Source organism: Syngnathoides biaculeatus, chromosome 16 (assembly GCF_019802595.1).
Source record: "Syngnathoides biaculeatus isolate LvHL_M chromosome 16, ASM1980259v1, whole genome shotgun sequence".
Lineage (NCBI taxonomy): Eukaryota > Metazoa > Chordata > Actinopteri > Syngnathiformes > Syngnathidae > Syngnathoides > Syngnathoides biaculeatus.
This window is the reverse complement of record NC_084655.1, coordinates 23,889,205-23,908,933: the sequence shown is the minus strand read 5'-3', so window position 1 is coordinate 23,908,933 and position 19,729 is coordinate 23,889,205. Positions and strand designations below refer to the sequence as shown.

The 19,729-nt window shown below is 49.9% G+C and overlaps 1 protein-coding gene across 4 annotated transcripts in view; it reads left to right on the top strand.

Moving 5' to 3' along the window:
- The window catches only part of glis2b (GLIS family zinc finger 2b), a 26,905-nt gene extending 7,176 nt beyond the window's left edge, over positions 1–19,729 (top strand). The window contains exons 1-7 of one of the 4 annotated variants that reach the window (XM_061845799.1): positions 11,747–11,984; positions 13,256–13,441; positions 13,519–13,652; positions 16,846–17,001; positions 17,081–17,214; positions 17,276–17,394; positions 17,474–19,729. In XM_061845799.1, the coding sequence (XP_061701783.1) occupies positions 13,264–13,441; positions 13,519–13,652; positions 16,846–17,001; positions 17,081–17,214; positions 17,276–17,394; positions 17,474–18,216 (1,464 nt within the window). In that variant the 5' untranslated portion in view covers positions 11,747–11,984; positions 13,256–13,263 and the 3' untranslated portion in view covers positions 18,217–19,729. Of the gene's footprint in view, positions 1–11,746; positions 11,985–12,880; positions 13,130–13,255; positions 13,442–13,518; positions 13,653–16,845; positions 17,002–17,080; positions 17,215–17,275; positions 17,395–17,473 lie in introns of those variants that run through there. The other 3 variants (XM_061845796.1, XM_061845797.1, XM_061845798.1) reach the window with 3 other exon arrangements.

Here is a 19,729-nt window from a genome sequence, read left to right as displayed (position 1 = left end):
CTGGATGTCTAAATAATTATCCAGACAGATTATCACATGGTGTGGCATGTATTCAGAGTGATTTTGTGTTCCTCTCGTATCTGCTAGGAAAACGGTCAGGGCCACTAATCGTAAAACTGTTCAACCTGATGAAAAATGCTATTGTGTGCGCTCAACACCAGGTTGGGCCGAGCCACGGACTCCGTGTTGAAATTGTTTGAATTAGGAAGTGACCAATGACGAGGAAAAATCTGCCGCTCCAATGCAGTTCATGTCGCGTAATTTCCTGCCTACGGATCGCGCCTGATTGTAAGCCTCACCCTGTAAAAAGGAAAAACCATTTGGTACATACATAAGCCGCTAGTGCCCACATTGAAACACGAGATATTTACAAAGAAGTTGGATGTTTCTTGGTACTACAACAAACATCTGATTTGTGGGAGGATACTCGCGAGCGTGGAGATATCGCTGTGTGTACACCACACGCTGTAGAACAAACAGCAATTTCCTGGTCGTGTGGGGTCTCCCGCGCTACAAAAAAAAGCAGTTAGGACGATCTAAAATATCTCCCCCCCCCCCCCCTTTGTGTCTCCCACGCAAGGTGGCGATAAAAAGCCAATCCCGAGCCCGACTCGGGAAAGGTCTTCGCCGGGGAGGAAACGGCGAGGCCGCGACGTGATTAGCGGTTTCAGTTTGGACGGGAGAAAACTGTCCGGTCAGAACGCGAGCAGGGGCAAAAAAAAAACCTCCAGAACCCAAACCAAAACACGAGATCATTCCTTGGATTCGGCACGATCAAGGCCACGTCGATTCATAACGTTGGCGTGACGCGTCGCGGTGCGTGGTCCAGCGATGCCACTCGCTCCGTTGCACGCAGGATGCAAGGCCGCCGACTGCAAGGGCGAGAACTCAAGAGTCATTTGTGGTTTGTAAGAGTTCTGGAAGGTCAAAAGGGACCACCAGGGGGTGGGAAAAAAAATCCCTTTTTTTTTTTGGTGGGGAGGATAGGCTCCATCACTCCCGGGACCCTCGTGAGGATGAGCGGTTTTAAAATGGATCCTCATTTTTTGCCGAACAGCGACAAAAAAAATCTCACCTTTTCCGTTTTGGTCAATTAAAATGAAAAAGTTTTGCTTTGCCACCATCTTTTGGCATCATGGTGCCAAGGAACTCTGTTGAAAGTGAGTTGAGGAGCTTCATTTTAAGTGGTGCTTTGCCGCCAGCTTATTGCCGCGATTGGCAACTAAAATTGGGGTGGTGGGGGGCGTCGATCACCTTCGGAAGTCCGCTGTTCGCCGCAAGGCTCAGTCCCTGCCCTCTGCGGATTGCGGGGCTTCACTCCAGCGGTGCGAGTTCTCGTGGTCTTACCAAGTCTTAAGGAGTACCACAGGGAAACGCAGATCTGCCGAGCAGACATCTAAGTAGCACGTCTCCCCGCAGTGGAGCAATTGGGCGTCAACCCGGTGGAACGCCAAATATTGCTGAAGACCGCGTTTGCACATAATACGCGAATCATATTTCATACCATACTGTGCGGGGAATCTGTTCACTAAGACCGCTCGCTTTCATTCGCCCGATTGAGCATTTCTGGCTTTCGTGGGTGCTGCCGTTTTGGTGCGCAACGGAGGTCAAACGGTCTGAAGTCTTTCATCTCCATTTTTGAACAGTATCATATCTCTGAAGAAGGATCATGAACGTACGACGTGCTTTTATTTACTGCTGGCACAAAAAAAAAAAAAAAGCAAAAAAAAAAAAAAAAAGTTTCTCACAGTTCTGAGTTTCAGGGTTTGAATTTGCATTCGTGTGAGGACTTTGCATCTTCTCCCTTTGTTGTGCCCCAACGCCAGACAAAAAAAGTCCAGATTCTCACAAATTTGCTTTTATTTAGTATCATTTTACTTGTCTTCACAATCTGTTCTCAGTTGCCCCACATTGAAGGATAAATAAGTAACGACATCAATCTCGACTCCGGGACAATCTTCGTATGTTCGGAAGGAGCTAGTTTAGCCTCTGAAAATTCTTCGTCACCTGAACTCCTGCATTTTCAAAGGATAATGAATTAAAATGAGTTAGCGATGATATTGGTAGAATTTATGGCTTAAACTATTAATAAATCAATTTTGTAAAACATTTTCCTTTGTTTCCTAAACCCGCACGTAGTCCTAACCCCGGCCGGTTCTTACTGGGCAACAATTCATCATGAAGCAATAAATTTCCTAATTCTAATCCAGCACAACTAGTGCCCCCAAGCCCCCCCCCGAGGCACCGGGGCACAGGTGTCACCCAGCCAGGATGTGGCAACCCACATGAGGAAGTTCCAACAGCGCAGCGCAGCAATAAAGACGGGCCACACCCACAGGCACCCGCCGCCTCCCGGAGGCCGTGTTGCATAAATCCTGGCCCGGGATCGTCTGACCTCAGCGTTGGGAACAAGGGGAGGGCAAATAGCGGCTCCCGCTGAGCCGGGAGGCCGGGGTCGGCGCTTCCAGCGCGCCCGGACGGGAAATGACTGCGAGACAGGAGCACCCCCTCCCAACGGCGCTTGGAGTGCTCCGAGCTGCATGCTGGGAAATGATGATTCCGAACAGGAGAACGGGCCAGCGCACAGCGTAACAGTGGCTCAGTCAGTCAGCAGTGAAACAGAACCGCAGTATTGCTGCTTATTATGCCTCATTTTCCATACTGGAGTCACTGCTAGTAAGTTTGACTTCCTTCCCAATCCAAACGGTGCTGATGGAAGATCTCACTGGTGGAGTTTTGCCTTTTGAAAGCTGTTACTGGTCGACACCTGTTGCACTCGTTCTCGGCAGAACTCTTTCCCAGCTTCCGTTCTGACACAAGCGGGTTCTTTTGTCGGTCTCTTGATAGAATTTGAGCGGTTTAGGCAGGTGACAACGCTTTGCATTCCTGACCCGACCTTCTGCTCGCTTAGGCTGCCTCGCGGGGGGTTTGGGTTGTCTCGTGTAAAAAACGCTGGTGGAGCTTTCGGTCTCTCCGTGCGTGACAATCCCCACAACTGCATTTTATCAGGTAGGCTCATCACTAACTGCATTGGCCTCAATGAAGTCCACAAAATTGAGTTTTGATTCTCATTCATCCCCAAAGTTTTTTATTCGATGGGATCATTCAAGCGCGGAAAATCTCAACTGGCCAAGATGTCTTTGCGAGATAATATAATTGCGGTGATGGTATTTACTGCTGGTTTAGGTGTAAGTTATGATCCAGCGTTCAGTCTGGGACAATTTGCAGGAATTCTCCGCTGACAGCAACATATGGGCAAAATAAGATCAAGGTTTAGCTGCAGTTGAGTTAGAAACTAGCTTGCAGTTGAAAAACATGGACGTTGAACTACATCCACACTATGGCACAACTCTCCAGCGTAGCATCATTCTGCTCAGAACTTTCATTTTCCCCATAACTCATCAAACAAATGTAGTCGACTAACCATTCCCGCCCTACAGCATACGTTAGAAAAACAAAGCATCGGACCGTCGTTTCATAGTCGTTTGCGTGAAATTGCTCGAGTCACCCCAGTGTTCGGTCTGAACACAGTGAATGGCTTTGCTTGTAACAGTCTGCAAAATCAGAAAAATGTGAGAACAGGCGCCGCAGGAGCAGCCAAGAAGGCCCACTTCTGAAACGCAGACCTGATCCAGCTAGCCCAATAAACCAGATGCAGCTGGCTCGCGAGGAGTCGAAACGGGCTGGGGGGTGTGGATCTTACGCAGCCTTGAGAAAAACGTACAATCGAGAGACGCAAACAAACAAAAAAGATCACGCACGCACGCACACAAAACATCTTTAGCTGAATATGTCGTTAAAAGTGAGCTGTTAACGTTTATCGTCTTTCCTGCATCGCCCGCCGATCCAGCAGTTCCCGACTGTTTTACGGGCTTTTGGCCGGGCTTCTATCGCTCGCCGCCACCTCCTCCTGTTGCTTCCCTAGCGAGAGCGCTGCGGCGACGCCTCTGCTTGGCTCGCCGCGCCGCTTCCGGCCGCTGTCATTGCACGCGGGAGTCGGAGGATTGCATCACTGCCTGCGGAGAGACCACAGGAATGGACGCGTTGGGGGGGGGGGGCTGAGTGTAAGGGCACATACGGAGTTAAGAAGAAGGATTTCAGGGAATGGCGTTACATTGAGAGTCCATTTAAATCAGCCGAGGCGCAATTTACGCCGCTAGCTAGCACATTTCACGCTACCTCTCAAAGCAAAGTAATCGATACCGCATGGAGAATGAAGTCGCTGTGCGAATTTCCCGGCTTCCACCGGTTCCCGGAGAGAAACGCCACGGTGAATGTGTGTAGAGGATTCATAATAGTACAGAAAAATTTCCCGTGTATTTATTGAGCTAGAGAGACTTGTCTCGTCCCTGTCAGCAATGGAAACCCAGCGTCAAACAACGAAGCAAATATAAAATACAAATACAGTACATTATGAAGGACAGACGCCATTTGTGTCATACATTTCCAGGCCACGATTGTTGCAGTTAACGTGTAAAGCTACAATTCCCGAAGCCACCCCCCACGCTTGCATCACATTATTACGTAACTGATGCGGGCGTCACCGTCGGGGTTCGAAACGTTCGAAACGTGCCTTTTAAGGCTACTGCCCACGGGAAAAGGCATTTTACTACCTTGTGCAAACTAGTTCCTCGTCACTCTTGAATGAGGGATTTCAACTGCGGAGGACTAATCGGTATCCCCTGACAGGTCTCGGGGAGGATTGGATCCATTTTCTGGGCCAGGCCAATGATCTCGCACTCTTTCTCGCACGCTGCTTTGTTTTGACACTTGGAAATAAACTTCGCCACCACCTACAGAAACTGAATGGAACAAACATATTCGAGCGTCACTCAGCGGGGCTGTCCAAAGTGATTGTCGAAAAATGTTCACTTTGACCTTGTTGGAATTTATCAACAACACAGCCAAGGTTGAGCCGTCTCGCCGGAAGGTCCAGCGGTGTTCTCACGAGAGTCGACATCAGACTTGTGCAGAGGTGGAAAAAACACGGATGAGATCTCGTAAATGCGACGGACAGCGAGGCCGACCCGCTGCGTCGGCCCGCAGCGCCGTGTTATCAAAGTCGCCGCGCCGCGTGAAGATGACTCGCTGCCCTTCAGAGCCGACGCCACCATTAGCTGAAGTGGCTGAGGCGACGCTAAATGAGCTTTCGCCGCAGCAGTTTTCCTCTTTTGGGGATTAGCCATTGACCGCTGACGTGTGTCACAATGCTGCATTGTCAAGAAGAAATTTTAGTTGATTAAAAACCTACGTTTTGTGTGTGTGCGAGGTGGGGAAGGCGATTGAAAACTCTTCCGGCCCGTCACTGAAAATAAAATTGTGAAGGCGGTCGTCGGTTTACCACGGAGTATGACAGCGAAGTTACCTGAATTCGTACGGAACATACCGTAGTGTATGAGTAACTCGTACCGCTAAGGCAGTTGTGGTAGAGTCAGAATTGAGGTAAATATCACACCACAGCATACGTGGTCACGCGAGATTCCTCGGAGGAGTCATTTGTAGATCGTGTGCAGCATCAGCGGCGTCTTCACGTGTTTGTTTCCGTGTTGAGATTATCAGAGCACTCCGCACACTGAACGATCGAAACTATTTCTGGATAAATGCCCGATTTGTTTGTCTTCGTGTGCGTGGTATGTACAGGAGGAAAAAAAAATCTGCGGCCATCCCCAAACAAGAGTCGAGTCGGGTCACTGCTGTGCCGTGCGGTAATCCCGGGTTGAGCTGACTGACGCGACGGGAAATCTCAGTCAGATGGCTGTTTATGGATGGCTCGAGCGGTAATCTCACAGTCCAGATTGAGAGCGAGCCACATCTGTGTCCGTATGAGAGTTTGCTCTCGAAATGAAGTCCGCACGGAGGTCGAGAATGTTTGCGACGAGACCGGGGGTCCTTTGGGGGGAGGATCTCGGACAGGAGCAGTCCAAACCTCAAATTCTGCCTTGTAAACGGGGCACGCGTGGCTCGCTGTACTTTTTGAAGTTTCCTGAAAAGTGGTGGTCTTGGTGACACGTGGATTTATGCTGAACCTCGACGACGTGGACAACGTCGTGAGAGCCAATGCACGAGCCTCACTCGTTCTTAAATAAGAAGCAAAAGATAAGAAACAGCTGACGGATGACAGTTGAAGCCTCTCAACTCGGAATCCAACGTTCCGCGAACCGACAGCTCGCTGCGCTCATTTGGCCGCCCGTCCTTGACGACAAGCCGCAAGCATGACCCGCCCTCCTCCGTCTTGACTCCCACCACCCAGCTTTCCTCCTGGCACCAAACACTCACCCTCTATCCCTCCCTCCTTCCCTCCATCTCTCCATCCCTCCCTCTCTGGAATTCCTCAGTCTCCGAACGGGTTGGCGGGAGGCCATCGGTAGCTTCCTGTTACTTGGTCGTAGCGCCCCCCTCTCCTCTCTCTCCTTTCTTATTTCCACTTCCCTTCTTTTCGCACGCTCTAATTTCTAAATGATGCATTTATTTTCCATTTGTTTCCTCTCAGACTGCGAGAAACCAAAGTGTTTCAAAAGCCTCAACTACAGCCGTGCAAGGACCGGATTGTCTCTAATAGCCTGTTGGCCCTCCGAACGCTGTACTTACATAATACTGTTTTTTTCCCCCCCAGTTTCCACTGATAGTATGCATCGAAAACTAGATGATCAATTGTCAGCTCATTTTCACATCACGTAACAGAGAACCACACGCTAAAAAAGAAGAAGTAAGGAAACAACGAGCGTAGTGTGAGAGAGTGGCTCAGGAGGACAAGTGGAATGTGAGATTTCCTGTCCGCAAAGCTCCGCGCTGTGTTCGCCGCTCATCCATCGGCTGGGTGGGGTACTCTCGTCCGAACGATTTGCCTTTTGAAAAGCCGGCCGTTATTCACACCGCACGGGTCTTTTGGGTCCTCGCTCGGGCCTACATGGGTATTGAACATCCCTCACAGAGGGAGAAATCGTTTGTAAAATGATTCATTCTTCAGTAGAAAGGTTCGTGTTATCACAAACGCAGTGCTGTAGACAACCACAGTTGCTACCCAGGAAAATATGGGAAATCAACTTTTAAAATTGTTTGTGAGGATGCTGAGGGGTAAATATCTGCCGCTCTGGAAGGAATCCGAGTCTCCGGAAGTTTCCGATAACACAAAAAGTGCATTTGCTGTAACGCGAGGGCTCGGAAACGTCACGACATAGCGACAAAGTCACAAAGTTGGCGACTCTGTGTAGCGATTGCATTGTTGCACGTCTTTCCTCCACCCCGGTCGTCGTGGTAAAGAAAGATATTATATATTGAGACAGAACCCCCCACCCAAAACATAAACGATTTCAACCAGTCTGCTCAGTAGATATTAAGTGTACCTCAACTTTTTAGCCTTTGTGTATTTTGATGGAAGTATGTCACCTTTCATTCAGAAACCTGGGAATTCAACAACAGCAAAACGCTAACAAACTGTCGAACTAAACGTGTTTCCCGCATCCTTGTGAACGAGCGCTGCGAGCGTGTCTTGTCCAGGGACCAAAACTTTGGCGTGTGTCAGCACCTCGGTCAAGGGGACCGGCTGGACCTCCGTATTTTGGACTGCGGAAGGAAACCAACAGAAAAGCCACACAAGCAGGCACAGGGATAACATGCTAAGTCCTCACGAAAATGGAGGACTGTCCTCCTGCGTGTTCCGTGGCAAGACCGTGCGCGCGTGAGAGTGAAGGTCTTGCCGAGAGGCGGCTTAACCCCCTTGGGACGACCTCCCGGGGTCACTGCAGGGGGGGGGAGATTCCATCACGGCCAGACTCAGAGGGGGCCACATAAACACAAATCTCGCACTTGAGGGTTCTTGTCGATCATGATGATGATGATGCTAGCCGACGCTTTGTGCATCGCCAGATCAGAAACACGCAGATCTCGTCAAGCTCAAGATCAGTTGCCGGGATCAGGGTCAAGAAGTGATCTACGTGAGCTTAGCCTCGCAGGAGCACCAAAGTCCACAAGCCCACTGACCTTGCGCGGTCTCAGTCAGTCACTTTTCTCAGACTTGTACCAGTTCCTTCAGGATTCTCTTGGATCGTTGCCTCCGTAGTCGAATGAGTCGTACGTGTCGATATGCATCGATGGCTGGCACACCTTTATCGTAAAAAGGACATTTGCAACTTTTTTTCAACCATTTTGCAAAAGCCTCAGCAGTTAAATGTCTCACGTGGATCAATCTAATCAATGAAAACCAAGTGAGGGGACTGCTGTGATTGGTGGAACTCCCCAGAAAGCTCCGATGCGGAACAGTTGTGGCGATTGGACGGATTGTTGCTACCGCGCCATGGCAAATTTCTGCACTGGCATGGCTGCTTTACCGACCTCTAAAGACGCTGGGGTCCGTCGCTAATGCGGGCTGACGCGGGATCGAGCGGGCGCACACGAAGGCCGCCTCCGCCTCCTCCCGGGGCCCCGGCGGAGCCTCACTTTGCCCCACTTGTGACTCTCCTAGCGGTCTTCTCTCTGGCTGCTCCATGCTGTTTACTCTGCCCCACAGCACCAGGGCCCCGCTGAGCGGACAATGCCGCCTTTCAGTAAGACTGTCGACCCCACGGCTGAGCACGGAAGTCCACTTGTGTGTGGGGGGGGCCGACGGTCGACACGCCTTCCCCAAACTTCACAGCTCCCCGCCAACTAGACACGCACACACGAGCGAGCAGTGCGTCCTGCTCTCGCTGTGCTGCTTAGTCTGTTTTTTTGCGGTAAGATTCCTCACAGACCCCCAGAGCAGTACCAAAAAAAAGATCCAAACGCTGCTGTGAATCACTTCCCAACCAGTCCAAAATCTCCAGAATGTCCGGTGGTTTGTGACGGGTGAGGTGTAACATTCGATTGCGCTAGTTGCACGCCCCTTAGGATGCTCGGTCGCAGTCAAAAAGTGAACATCGTTGACATTTAAATGCATCAAAACAGTGCCGTGTGATTTGATTTTAGAGCTTGCGCTGTGTTTAGGTGGTCCTCGGTTGATGCCAAAGTACCCCTCCGACGGTGACGTAACGCCGCTGTCCAAACTAGTTCATTGCACGCTACGTCGGGAACCTCGTACACAATGTCGCGTCTGAAGCCCCAGAATGCCAAATATTCATTGAATCTTATGGCGGTAAGTTATTTGTACACATTCGTTCTTTCATTTTCTGAGCCGCTTATCCTCACGACGGTTCTGGGAGCGCTGGAGCCTATCAGGAGGTGGGGTACACCCTGAACTGATTGCCAGCCAATCGGAGGGCATGTAGAAACAAACAAACATTCGCACTCACAATCACACCTACGGGCAATTTAGGGTCCCCAATGAATGCAAGCATGTTTTTGGGATAGAGGAGGAAAGCGGAGAAAAAAAGCCCGGAGAAAACCCAAACAGGCACGGGGAGAATATCCGAACTCCACGCAGGTGGGGCCAGGATTTGGATCCCCGTCCTCAGAACTGTGAGGCCAAAGCTCTGAACCACTTGGGAGACCGCGCCGCCTACCTGTACGCAATCCATTTTTAATCCTTAAACAAGTGAATTTGTATTGTTCTTTCAGTCAGGTTCGGGGTTCGGGTTCGGGTTGGCAAAGCTGCCAGTTTCTCTTTGTGGATATCGCTTCAATTTACTCAATTGCTGAATCATTCAATGGCTTCATCAATTCATTGTTTCAGTCTTACAGTTTCCAGATGTTTATTTGTCTGGCTGGAGAAGACAGGATGGACTACAATGCTTAGAAGGAGGGAAGCCACGTTTGTGTTTGCCCCCCCCCCCCCCCAACAAAGGATGAGAGTTGGATTTGTATAGAAAAGGCTAAGCTGGTCTCTGCTCCGCGCCTCCGGGAAATGGGGCTTACTCATTTAGCGGATGACGGGCGATTTTCTGCTTCTTGAGCTGCAAAGTGAAGCCGCCGGGCTGGACGTGCGCTCAAGGTTGCCCGCGTCGGAGCAATTTGGCATTTTTTTTACCCTGGAAAATGCAGCCTGCTCGCTGTCGTTCTTGTGCTGCATTTGGAGGTGAACCAAATGAAATGGGCCGCGAGTGGATCGCTCGCTCGCTCGCAGTCTACGTTCTACGTTCCTCCCCTCACCTATGGGCACGAGCTGCGGGTCGTGACCGAAAGAACAAGATCCAGAATACAGGCGACCGAAATGAGTTTCCTCCGCAGGGATTTCCCTTAGAGATAGAGTGAGAAGCTTGGACATCCGGGAGGGGCTGCTCTTCCGCATCGAGAGGAGCCAGGTGAGGTGGCTGGGGGATCTGATCCGGATGCCTCCCGGACGCCTCCCCGGTGAGGTGTTCCGGACACGTCCCGCCGGAAAGAGACACCGAGGACGACCCAGGACACGCTGGAGAGACTACGGGAATGCCTCTGGATCCCTCCGGAAGAGCTGGAAGAAGTGGCTGGGTATCCCTGCTGAAGCGACAGCCTCCGTGACCCGACCCGGAAAAGCGGTAGATGATAGATGGATGGATAGATGGCTCAATGGTTAATCATCATTCCTTTTTATGTGCGACTCTGCCCCCCGCTGTTTTTGCATGAAAGCGGTGGGCGTCCCTCGTCGGGCCAGCGAACCTGGCGACCCCCGTGTGCCGTACCTCCCAGACACATGGCCTTGCTCGTGTGGCCCCGGGCCAGTGGCTCTCAAAGCCCCCCATTCACCAGTGTATTGCCGTGCATGTGTGTCTGCGAGAGAGGACGAGGGGGGGGGAGGAAGGGGAATCTGTCGAAATTAATGTTTAATCAATGACCGCATGCGCTTCACTACACGCTAAATGCACATTAGGCCAGATCGAGTGAATACTGGACACGACTAACTGCGGGCATATTAGCGTGTGCGCTCCAAAAATGCTCTGAGGAGATGTGAATGTGTTTATGTGGAAAGTTTGAATTAGTAAACAGAATCCGGCTATAGTTTGCCAGTTTCTTATTCATCGTGGAATTGTTGCTTCGTTTTTTTCACGTCGTCTCTTCTTGAACTATTCAAAATGATCATGGGAACGGAATGAAAAAGTGAAACTTATCACGCAAAATTCATAATTCTTCTTCTTTTCCTTTCGGCTAGTCCCAATATTGTAGAAATGTATTGTTTTTTTTTTTTTTTTTCCCAAATTGGACCTAAAGGACAGAACTTACCGCCTATCCGAAAATGTGACGAGTATTGTCTTCATGTGTCTTCTTATCCGAATTGTATGGAAGTAGATTAGTGCCACCAGGATTAGAATTTGAAATGTAAAGCGATCACATTTTCAATAGTTCTACAATTCACTATCTAAATTCAACTGGCTACAATTCGCTGTCTCAAATTCACCGTCTGTGCCACCAGGCAGAACTCTCAGCCAATCGCAGTTCCACTTTCTTAGTCACGTGACTTCACATACCAAGAAAGCGTAACTGGATTGGTTGGCTGTTGGGTTCTGACCTGAATTAACCCTGCCCGGTGGCACAGACAGTGAATTTGAGACAGCGAATTGTAGCCGGTTGAATTAACAGCGAGAGTCACACTGAAATACAACAGTTGAAATTGTGATCACTTTACATTTCAAATTCAAATCCTGGTTTCTGTGGCATTTCAAATTCAAATCCTGGTGGCACTGATCTACTTCCATATAATTGACGTTTATAGGAATTGATTCTGAGCCTTTTGTAATGGTTGGAATGGGGGGCGTGTGACCCTGGGGAACATGTTTTTTATTTTTATTTTCATTTTTTGCCGGGCGAGAATAAAGTGTAATTGCACATCCACTACAGTAGTTGGCAGTGCCGCTCTCATTGTCAGAGTGTACGCAGGGATTATTAACTCTGTGGTGTCGGGTTTTATTTTATTGCACCTAGCAGGCCATGTGAAGCGCGAACCTCCAAAGAAACGACATTATTATTATTATTATTTTTTTTTTTTAACATGGATGAAAATAAAGGTGGACAGAGACAAAGACAGTGAGACAAAACAAAGTCACCCGGAAGCTAAAACGAGGAACTATGACGAGGCGGATGTATCGCTGTGCTTCATCGTGAGTACAGCGGAAGACGTGGAAAGTTCGCTGTGGTTGAAAATGTTAACAGGGGACAGCATGAAGCCAAATAATTTAACGTGCCATGTAAAGACATTACACCCGAGTCGTGCTGACCAACCGCTGGATTTTATTTCAAGTAAAACGTGCCGAATATTGCAAACGATCATCCCGCTTTGGGAAAGTTGCTTCAGTAAAGCAGTGAGCTCTGTTAGCATCGTTAGCGTTGCAAATTGCTCAGTACGAAAAACAAACAAAAAAAACACCAAAGCAGATTTATTCATTTTTGTTTTGTAAGTTAAAGTTTTTATATATCGTCCTCCTTAATGTTGCTTTGCTGAATTCGAAGTTTTTATTGATTTTATTTAATTGTATTTTTCACTCTCAAATGGTGCAACAAGTCGGTCAAAAATGTTAACAATTTGAACAAGGATTTTTTTTTTTTAAATTTCAGGCAAATTGATGTGCATAAAATCTTTTCTGTTACAGACTAAAACCCAATGTTCGATATTCTTTGTTGTAAGTTGAACTAAATTTGTAATGTGTTTTTATTTTCTTTAATGTTAATAAGGATACAATACTGTGCAGAGCTGTACTTATAACAATTTTATTGACAAACGATATTTATAGTTGCAGCGGAGAGTGGGGGGAGGCCACGACTTGTTTTCTTCTTGCTGGGGGGGGGGCGTGACTGAAAATAATGGAGAATCTCTGGATTAGGGGATGCAGGAGCTGGAGTTGGTGCAGCTGGACTTGGGGGGGGTGGGCTTACCGGTGGTGTCTAAAACGTCTGTAGGGTCTGAAGGTGCACGCTGCGAGGTTGGGAGGTCGGCGGGGTCGATGTGACAGGGTGCCGGGGGGGGGGGGGGTGCTGGCCGAGGGTTGGGGCGGCTGAGGTTGGCGGTGTGGGCGACCATCTGGATTGGATTGTAGACATTCCTCAGGAAGGGTGCACAAGTAAAGGTCAAGATGGGAGAAGAGGAGGAGGGGGGGGGGGGTTCCTCTTGGATCAGTATGTTTATTTTCCTTTCGCTTAACTCTGTGTTTCGGTTTACCGTTGTGGGCTGTTTATTACCGTTGGAGAGAAATGCTTCCTCGGCAGGACAGTGGAATTCCAGATCCATTTAAGCTGGCAAGTATCTCAGGTGTATTTCAAGACCAGTTTCACTTTGAGTCTGGAATGTACGATTTTTACCGTGTAGAATTTGCTTCCCTGAAACATTTGACTGGCTCCCCTCGGTCTAACGTAGACCTTTTATGTGTTTGCGCAGGTGCGGTCATGCTTTCCCTGGACGAGCCCCTAGACCTAAAGCTCCCCCGTCGGACCAACGGGCGAGACCGGGGGTTGCGCTCACCCCCCTCGTCGCCGCCGGTCCCCAAGCGGGCTCGCCATCTCCGCATGGCGGACGACGGCACGGCGGTCATCGATCCCGCCTCCCCGGCATCCCCGCACGGAGGTGGATAACGTCGCGAGAAGACAAAAAACCACAGACCGTAGGACTCACCTCACCTGTGGATTTTTTTTATGTCTCAGGTACGCAGGTCGTCCCCCGTGAACGAACAGATGCCCCCACGCCCCCTGTGGTGGATCTGAGCGTGTCTCCCTCCTCTCTTCGTCACATGGCCACCTCGCCCGAGATGACCAACGGCAACTACGCTCCCGCGCTGGTGAGGACCCGCATCTGAGATGTTGCCGTTACGTGCTGACCCATTGCGCCGCGTTTTCTCAACCGTCGAATGCGGAACGTCGGTCAAACCGTGTCAGGGACGCATTTTAAGTCGGACCTCCAGGCGCTTTGTTGATTGCATGTAAAAGGCAATAAATGGCACAAGGCTTCCAAAACGATCGGATCAGATTTCAGATTTCCGTGGTTTTGATGTAGTTACTTACGAATTGTTGAAGTAAACTTAAGGTTAGGTTATAACGTGTGTGAGCTTCCTCTATGTAGCAGAAGGGGAACTATGAGACCGGGAGATTTCCCAGTAAGCAGAATTCCCCCTGTTAGTAACGCATGCGCATTAATCACAAGGAGACTTTTCAGCACGGGGGAGCGCTCAGAACGTCACATTATTATGAACGTTGTGTTCGGGTGAATGGAAGCGCAAGATGAGCTGCGCCTCAAAATATCATCCTCTTTCTTTTCACCCCCATCCCTCAACGCTTTGTGGTTGTCAGCCAACCAGTAGCCCGATTGACTAGCTGAAGTGCTACGTTTTACATTTTTTCTAGTCGGTATGGCTTGCTTGCGTTGTGTCGCTCTCAGATTGCTTGACACTTCTCATTTGCGTTGTGTGTCGGGAGGTGGCAACACGGTGGGTCAGCTGGTAAAGCGTTGGTCACACAGTTCTGAGGACCCGGGTCAGATCTTCGATCCTTGCCTGTGCGGAGTTTGCATGTTCTCCCCGTGCCTACGTGGGTTTTCTCCGGGCACTTTGTTTTTCTCCCACATTCCAAAAACATGCAACATTAATTGGACACTCTAAATTGCCCTTAGGTGTGGTTCAGAGTGCGGCTGTTTGTCTCGATGTGCCCTGCGATTGGCTGGCGACCAGTTCGGGGTCTGCCCGTTGACAACCGGGATAGGCTCCTGCACTCCTGCGACCCGCGTGAGGATAAGCGGCAAAGAAAAATGGGTGGAAGTTTGTGCTGGCAAGCTCCGCGGTTATTATGTCAGACTATTTCCATAGCTACGAGCATCCCGCCTACTAACAATGCGGTGAAAATGCCGAGTCAGACCGGGGTGACTGAACTTCACCCCTCGGCGGAAGCTTATCAGTTTCAGTCGCTTCCAAGCGTTGGGACGTGTGCGTCTGAAAATGTCTGCACAACACCTCGTGTGTCCTGAATATGATCTTCCGTCTTTACAAATGTTATTCATTCGTATGTAGCATGCGTGTGCGTGTGTGTGTACATGTATAATCCGATTAAAGACGAGGTACAGCCGCATGCCGGCTAATTCATTTGCCTTGAGACAAGCTGAGGCTGGAAGCATTCAGCCGCCCCCGCGTGGCACTGAGATAGCTGGCGTCGCCGCATAAATACTCTGCACTTAGGTTGACCCCACACGGAGGCGAGTAGGACACCGTCGCTCTATCTTACACGCGTCCTTACGTAACAACAGCAGCTCAGCTTTGCGTGGTGGTGGTGGTGGTGGGTGGGGGGTGGGGGGGGGTTAAATCGCTTTTCCGGAAGTTGCCCGTCAACAGGACGGTGAGCCACAAGAGCCATTTAGGACTGTCGTCGTTTTCTAGCGCAATCGCATCAGTTACATCCACAATGAGCATTTTCTTGCATGCTCCTGTTGTTTGTTTGCGCGTGAGAACCCCAACTGAGGTTTTGAGAAGCTCTCACGCTGAGCCGAGAGGGGGGTCGGCTTTGTAGTGCTCGCCCTGCATCAACAAGGGAAGATTTATAGGAAAGAGACAAAGCTCAGTGTGATCAGCGGTTTTGTCAGCAGACGATCAAACGGGACGCGTTCAATAGGGTGAAACCAGCAGGCAGTTTCTGCTGCTGTGATCCCTGCTTCGCCTTTTTTTCTTATTGCAGGGAGGAGAACTTTCCGCGGGTTCGCCCAATTCAGAGTTTTGTCAGCTGAAAATGTCATTTTTCTGAAACGTGTAAATCCGTTGAGAAAATTTGGAGGGGGGGGGGGGTACGGCTTGACGCAGCCCGAGCCTTTGATCAAGACGGCAACGCTCGTCGTGAAATTAGTCACAGCTGTGATAGCGCAAAACGGCATTGCTATCTGTTTATGGCATAAATTTTGGTGTTTATAATAACGACAGCGTTCCGATTCCCGGCAGCATTTTGTCGAAATTTCGTCGCTATTTTCACTCTGAATTTCACATTTCATAGAGAAGCATTCTGTTTATTACGGCATAGTTATAACTTATATATTTACAAATTATATTAATTATCAATCAAATCATATGAATTATATATTTTATATGTCACATTATTTATTTATAGGGTTAGCCCTTATGTACTTATGATAGACATACGTACGCATATGTTATCGAGCGGTCTGCACGTTTGCCAGGATGGCGAAAGGCCTGAGCAAAAAGATGAAGATCATGCCAGGGAAATTGAAACCACGGGGTAAAAAAATGTTTCAGATGGGCACGGCTTGAAAAAAGTGGAACCGTGCAGATAGGAACGAAAACTGTACAATAAGTAAAAATAATACAAAAAAATTGGACGTTCCCGGCAAAGTGCTGTGTACTCTGCGTTCCGATATGATCAATTATGGAAGCCGAGGAGGAAAAAATGTCCAGGGGCTTATCCGAACCAGGAAACACAAGGGTAAATTGGACGTAAATTTCTCAAATATTACATATAATAATTGACAACTGTTAAGTGCTACCTGTAGCACTGGCCCTGTAGATCACATATTTTATTGCTCACTTTTATATTTCATGATCTCTCTCTCTCTCTCATATATATATTTATATATATATATATATATATATATATATATACATATATATGTGTGTGTATATATATATATATATATATATATAAAAAATTACTTGTGTACTTATTTCTGAAGTATAACTTGTACGTGCAGTAACCCATTTGATGTAAATTTCAATCGGTCTACATTTTTATGTCTGAAGTTTGGCAAAATTGTTTTGGTTGCTTGGACTGATATTTTAAGTTCTCAAAATGTTAGGATTGTTCTGTATTTACACAGTGAGAAGTAACCAGAGGTCACCATCTAAAAACTTGCCCAAAGGCAAACATTTTTCCTGTTTTTCCAAATTGGTCATTCTCATCCGCGTTGTCGCCTCTGGAGTCCAAATTTTATCGGTGCGGCGGATTTTTTTGTCTTCATCTTGTCGCTTTGCCCTCTGCCCGCAGAATTCGCAGCTCTCGCAGGCCTTTCAGTTTTTTGTGCCAATCGGAGCCGGGGCGGGACTTCACCTGCCGTCTTCCATGTTCATCGGCCCGGCGGGCGACAGACGGGTCTCTCCCGACCTCTCGGCGGACGAACAGCTGGCTTGCCGCTGGAAGAAGGTGCGGCCCAGGAATCGGACCTTCGACGTGGCCTCGGCGCCGACGCCGACAATTTAAAGGCCGTCTTGTTTTCCCGCAGTGCCACCTGCTCTTCGACTCTCTTCAAGACCTGGTCGACCACGTGAACGACTTCCACGTCAAGCCGGAGAAGGAGACGGGCTACTGCTGCCATTGGGAAGGCTGCGCCCGCAAAGGGAGGGGGTTCAACGCCAGGTGAGCGACTCGCGCGGCGTGCGTCAGGAAGCGGAGATTGACGAGATTGACGCCGCCGCAGGTACAAGATGCTGATCCACATCCGGACGCACACCAACGAGAAGCCTCACCGCTGTCCCACCTGCAACAAGAGCTTCTCGCGCCTCGAGAACCTCAAGATCCACAACCGCTCTCACACAGGTCAGAGGGCGGGGGCGCACTGTGCTCGTTCAGACCGGTCAGGTCGTGTCCGAACCCGTCTTTTCGTGTCCTTCCCCAGGTGAAAAGCCCTACATATGTCCGTACGAGGGTTGCAACAAGCGCTACTCCAACTCGAGCGACCGCTTCAAGCACACGCGCACGCACTACGTGGACAAGCCCTACTACTGCAAGATGGTGGGCTGCCTGAAGCGCTACACCGACCCCAGTTCTCTACGCAAGCACATCAAGGCCCACGGCCATTTTGTGGCTCAGGATCGGGGCTCGCCGGGCGGGGTGGGGTCCCTGCTGAAGGGAAGTCAGAGCGTCGTTTTCGCTAGCGGAGGGGGGAAGGATTCAGAGGTGTCCTACGTGAGCGGGGCGCACATTATCGTCCCCGGGGCGGGAGCTCTCCTGGGTGCCCGCGCTCTGCAGGGCCTGGGCGGATCCCTTCCCTTGTCCCCCCTCAGTCCTCGCCCCCTGGACCTCAGAACGCCGGGTTGCCCTAGCTGGCCCCCGGGCGGCTCGGCGGGGGCTTCGGTCTCGTCGTTCGACGGCTCCCCGCTGGGCCTGGCCAAGTCGTCTCTGCTCTCCGCGGCGTTGGCCTCCTCGGCCCTGGGCGCGCCCCCGGTGCCCGTGCTGGGGACCGGCGGCGCCCAGCGCGGGGCCCCGATCCTGCGGGCCAAGAAAGGTCGAGGGGAGGAGGTCGAGAGCGAGGTTGCCGGGGGGGTGCTTAACCTTTCCACGGGAGGGTCTCATGATCCCTTGTCCTGGGTGGTCATCCCCCCAGGCACCGTGGTGCTCAACCCAGCTGTGGTCAACTGATACACACACACACACACACATTCCAGAAGAGCTCAGGGGGTCGGACGTACGGGCGGTCCCGGGGGGGGGGGACCGGCTCACACCATAGCTTCAAAGAGAATAGCATATCTGCAACAATATGGAGACTTAAATCGACACGACATTTTAGAAGACGTGTTGAACGCGGGCCTCTTTTGTCTCCGGTGGGGGGGTGGGGGGGGCTCAAGAATATTTGTAAAACGCAGCCCAAGCGAGGGCTTCTGCTTTCTCGTTTTTATACTTTTATTCATTCCCCGTTTGTTGGTTCTGTGGACGGAGCCCACGAACGTGATAAGTCTTACAAAAGTCCTTCAGTTCTTTTTCCGGTATTTATAATGGATTATTGAGCGTGTGCCTCCGGGCGAGCAGCGAGACGATAGCCGACGAACCCCGCGAGGAAACACAATGACGGCGCCCTCCGCTGGGCAAATGCGCACGTTTTCGATGATTCAGACAAGCTTGCCAGACCAAAGCAAGTGAACGTAAAGCGTCTCCAACGGTTCAGTTACACACAGCACTTATCTGGTTATAGTCCTGAAACCTCAAAACTGCTGCTAACCTCTTGGTGTGACCGAGAGCTAGTCTCGTTTTTTTTGTTTTTTGACAATCGGTCTCCATTTTTGGGTGGGCCGAACAACGTGGACCATCCCAGTCCAGCCAGGCTTTTCAGACCTGGAGCTTTTAGAGCAATCTTGAGGTCAGACAACCGGTGATCCATCACCTGGCAAAGACCAACGATCACTTCCTCTTTGGGAAATGGACGGCACGAGTGTTTAGCTCCCCCCAGTGGCGCGACGAGGGGCACGACGTCCCCCGTCGAACGGAATTGGCACAAGGTTTTGCTCCGGGATTGTCCAGCTGCTTTCCCGTAATGGAATCAACACGGCCGGTTTGTGTATGAAAGGGCCACTGTGGCGATAAACACTGCCTTGTTTTGTGTTTTCTTAAAAGGGCGACCCAGCTGCGAAAAACAGATGGCCGCCAACTAACCGCTTCGCCGACGCGGTGGAAGTTTCGGTTCCGCTTTCGACAAACCGCGCCAAAAATATGTAACGGAGGTGAACTGGGATGGACGAAGTGGGCTGGGGAGAACCAAACACTCAGTGGAAAGTGCAGCCGGACTGACCATGAAGCCACACTTTAGCAAACTGCCTCATTTTATAGAAAAATGTTTTTGGTTTTGTTTGGTGTGATGAAGCAGTTCCACGCACTTAGCATAGATGCCATTTCTTCTACATTTTATGGAATGTTACTGTCGAATTTAGCTATTTGGAGTATTGTGGGGGGGGGGGTATCAAGTGCGCAAAATGGCTGAGGAAAGCGAGAGAGCGAATCAACACATTGATTTCCTCGTGCGATTCGCATCTGCTCTTCTTCCCATCTGTTCCGTTGTTAGCCTTCCCTTGGCCGGCGCCCACTTTTCAATAAACCTTGTTGCCGTCTTACGTACGTATATATATATATATATATATATATACATATATATATTTTATCT